This window comes from Galleria mellonella, unplaced genomic scaffold (genome assembly GCF_026898425.1).
Source record: "Galleria mellonella isolate WM207_F2 unplaced genomic scaffold, CSIRO_AGI_GalMel_v1 utg55, whole genome shotgun sequence".
NCBI lineage: Eukaryota > Metazoa > Arthropoda > Insecta > Lepidoptera > Pyralidae > Galleria > Galleria mellonella.
In genome coordinates this window covers 5,007,238-5,011,429 of record NW_026442115.1, presented here as the reverse complement: position 1 = coordinate 5,011,429, position 4,192 = coordinate 5,007,238, and the positions used below count along the sequence as shown (strand labels likewise).

The 4,192-nt window shown below is 31.7% G+C and overlaps 1 protein-coding gene across 1 annotated transcript; it reads left to right on the top strand.

Annotated features, from left to right (window-relative positions):
* Positions 1–2,009: 2,009 nt before the first annotated feature.
* Positions 2,010–3,595, top strand: LOC128201557 (uncharacterized). The gene has a single exon (XM_052898933.1). The coding sequence runs from the start codon at positions 2,032–2,034 to the stop codon at positions 3,022–3,024; it is 993 nt and encodes a 330-aa protein (XP_052754893.1). The 5' UTR covers positions 2,010–2,031; the 3' UTR covers positions 3,025–3,595.
* Positions 3,596–4,192: the final 597 nt, after the last annotated feature.

Sequence of the window (4,192 nt, the reverse complement as noted above, 5' to 3'; positions counted from 1 at the left end):
GAAGAAAGCAAAAAGTGTCTAAAAAAGAACATAGAATATAGTTTAAACTATAAGAATTTATTAAGAAATTCTGTCATAATCTATCTGCTGGCTCGTATACTCATTTGTCTCGCCAGTGAGATAGCTCTTAATGTTTAGATAAAGAGTAATGGACGACGTCGTTTTGATTATTTGCGTGTGTTAAGTCGATAGCTCTCTACGTACTGTGAGTGTATCCACAAAAGCGTAGGGTTGTCTTTCAGTAAAATAAAAATCTCCATAATGATGGAGAATACGTTTAAAAAAACTACTTAAAGTTTGTCTGTTTATTAAGAAAGCAATAGCAACTTTAATAATGTCTGAATAATTTGATCACACCTTAAAAAAAAAAACTTTATGAACTTAGATATTTATATATTATTATTAATTTTTTTAATGATGATGGTTGAATGAGCTACTCATACATACAGAATCCATGTAGCCATGTAATATCATAATGTTTTATCCTCATTATGAACGTATTTTTGCATAGGTAATCATATTTACTACTCGCTTGAAACAATGCTCAACATCTATGTAATATACTAAAAAAAATATATCAATTTTACATATTTCCAGAAAATATGGTGTCAAGCGACAACCCTACTACTCCGATACAGGTCCGCTTTGTTTGTTCGTTTAATGGGTCACAACACAAGCGTAGCCCTTGTTCGGCCCACACGAAACAAGATCCGACTCACGCAACAGTACCTTGCTATGCAACAATGAAAATAAAGTGACGTGCACACACAAAAATGAACATACATCAGTTTGAAACAGTCATTCAACTTAAGAATTTATTTAAGATAGAAAATGTATCTATCTATATAATATGTTATAAAACATAAAACTTAATATGACAAATCAGTTTAGGATACGATAAAACTTATACCTGAAGAAGGTAAAAGTCCTTAAAAATAAAAGAAAAATACATCCAAAATTGCCTCCTATCCTGTTCATATCGCAGTCATGTATTAGATGTAACATAAATAGATAAGCTTAACAAACAACTATTCTACAATTTTATGGCGATGAAACTACACCTTTCGTAACGTTCATAGACATAAACTGGCCATACAGCTTTTTAAAAATCATATGGCATTAATAAATTAAAAAAAAAAAACTAATTTATCTGTTTGTTCAAAACCTTTTGCCTTCCAATCTTGCTACTAGTCTTGAAAAATTACAAATGTATTATTTACGAATATAATTAACATCTAAACGTAATAGATCATTCCAAATATAAGCAATATCCTTGCAATCATTAATACCTATACACCAATAACATGGTCAAAATACCTATTAAGAACTTGTTACATATATTAAGAGTACGTGACCTAAGACCATGTGTCAGCCTACGACCTAATCATTATAATATTTGACATTCCTATTTGTATATTTGTATTTGTCCATTTGATATCGAAATCATTATATTGTTTAATATTCATATTTGTATATTTGTTTATCTCATACAAATTTCCATTAGTAAGTTATTATCTGTATTTGTTGTCACTCTATCAATGGAAGTATTTGACTATTGTAATTGTAAATAGTAATTAAGATATCTCTACTATATATATGGACGATTTGTAATAATAAAGACAGTTCAATTCAGATACTCTACGAGTCTAGTCATTTCAAAAACACCAACTGTGTTAAAACCCTGCCCCATAACAATTTTGGCGCAGTCGGTAGGATCCGTCGCGTAATAGTGCAAGTCGAACTTAACGTCTGGGACTCGGACAAACATCGCCAACAATCCTAGGACGGTGCCTGAAGGGCTTTGAATAGTTCGCCGAATCTATACTCTGCAATGCGTATCCTGTTGCTGTTACTGGGGTAAGTGGTCAACACATGTTGCTCTGTTTCCTTTCTCTGTTTCCTTTTCATAAATCTTTTTCGCCTAAATCATAAAATAATTTTATTATTCAAACTCAAAATCTATTTTTCTATCTATTTTTAATATTCTGTTATACTATATCGATTTTACGAATTCAATTATTCTAATTCATTATGTCACAACAAAATATTGACACAAAACCTAAATTTTGCGAACAAAATGTTCCGCTAAATACTTTATTACAATTAATACCGGATTTCGATACAACACAATCGGGTCAAGTATATAAGTTCATAAGATCGTGCGATTCAGCTTTTAAATTAGCAAGTCTAGAGCAGGAAGAAATTTTATTAATTTACGCTTTAAACAAAATAAGTGGGAATACTTCTTCTGATATCCACGCGAAACTATACTCAAACTGGGACGACTTAAAAACGTTCCTTATACAAAAATTTTCGCAGACAAAAACTCTTTCACATCTAAATCTCGAACTACAATCACTCTTTCAGAAACCAAATGAATCGGTAACGGAATTTTTCCACCGCGTAGATTTATGTAGAAATAAAATCTTAGAAAAATTAACAACTGAAGTGGTAGATGCGACATTAATAGGACGGAAAACTACTACGGAAGAAACAGCTCTGAACGTTTTTATTAATGGATTAAGTTCTGACATAGGTGTAATGTTAAGAACAAAAGGTTTTGATTCATTAACTCATGCTGGAAACTTTGCAATTCAAGAAGAAAAAATTCGAAAAATGAATACGGCTAGGCAAAGTTTGTTTAAAAATAGTCGAATAACAACACCGCTATATAGCAATGTCGTTCGTCAACCACCTCAGATCAATCAACCTCAAATACATAAACCACCAGATAAACATACTATTAATACCAATCCGCGAAAATTTATTATATGTAATTATTGTAAAAAACCCGGGCATCATATAACTAATTGTAGAAAGAGAATATTTAATAATAGTCGTAATAACCAATTTCCGCGAAATAATCCGACTCCAGCTCGAGTAAATCATTTAAACTTGCAACCGGCCGAGCTGACGGGCACAGTTTCGGAAACGGTTCCCACGTATTGCCCAAATATTTCAATGATCACCGAGGGTCAGGATATTGCCCTAGAACCTCAAATAAACGATCTTCAAATTCAGTAAAATTCAATAGTAATCAGTGTCATACTACATTATCTAATACAAACATCACTACACAAGCGCAAACAATTCCAGTCCATCGGGGACAATTAAGCGATGTGTGTACTTGTGATAATAAAACTACGATAGCTACTAAGACAAACTTAGAGCTCTCTGAATCATTAATCATTAACCTCACAAAAATCACTGAATCACTTATAAAGGTCACAGAAACCTTACTAACTCAATCAAAGAAACCTATTAACTCTGTAGATTGTATCACTAATTCGACTAATTCTGAAAAAGATCAATGTCTAAAACCTATATTAAAAGAATCTAATTCAAATCCCACGTGCAATCAACAAACTACAAAGACTAAAAAATCAAAAAAATCTCGTAAATCGAAACAAAAATCAAAAATAAAACTAAAATCGAATCAAATAAAGAAAAGAGCTTATCCTAATGAATCTTACAATATCTCTACATTAAATATACCTCCTGAAAATCTTTTGCACTGTAAATTTCATATTGATGGCCAACCAGTTACGTTATTAGTAGACACGGGAGCAGCCATTTCAGTTATAAATAAAAATAAAATCGGTTACCATCGATACATCAAACGTCGTTTCTATTATTGGTATCTCTAATGAAAATTCGCCTTTTCAAACATGTGGCACATCCCACATTTCATTAGATCAATTTCCAAAATTTAAATTCCATGTCGCAAATTTAAACATACACGCTGATGGTATACTCGGTAATGATTTCATGTCAAAATTCAATGTCAACATTTATATTCAATCAAAAACGATGCGAATACATGACAGGACTTATCAGTTGTTCCTTCTGGGAGATGAACCAAAGTACTTTGATAATGGTAAACAAATTATCAAACGTCGTTCGGAGACAGTTATATCATGTTTAACTAATGATATCTCAGACGGAACTGCAATGATAAATAAGCAAAACATTAGTAACGATATCTGTATTCCTAATGCTCTTGTTAATGTCAAAAATAATAGCTTTCTCATTACTTGTGTAAACTCGAGTGATAATGACGTATATATTTCAACGCCTATTATAGATGTAAATTCTGTTAACGAATCGGAACTAATTCAACAGTCTGTTTCCTTACCCAATTCACAAATTAACAACATCTCTATAAAACAAAGAATAGATATCGGGAGCCTTA

What these genes read in the sequence shown, in the direction of transcription:
- LOC128201557 (XM_052898933.1), top strand. Translation starts at nt 2,032, where the DNA reads ATGTCACAACAAAATATTGACACAAAACCTAAATTTTGCGAACAAAAT.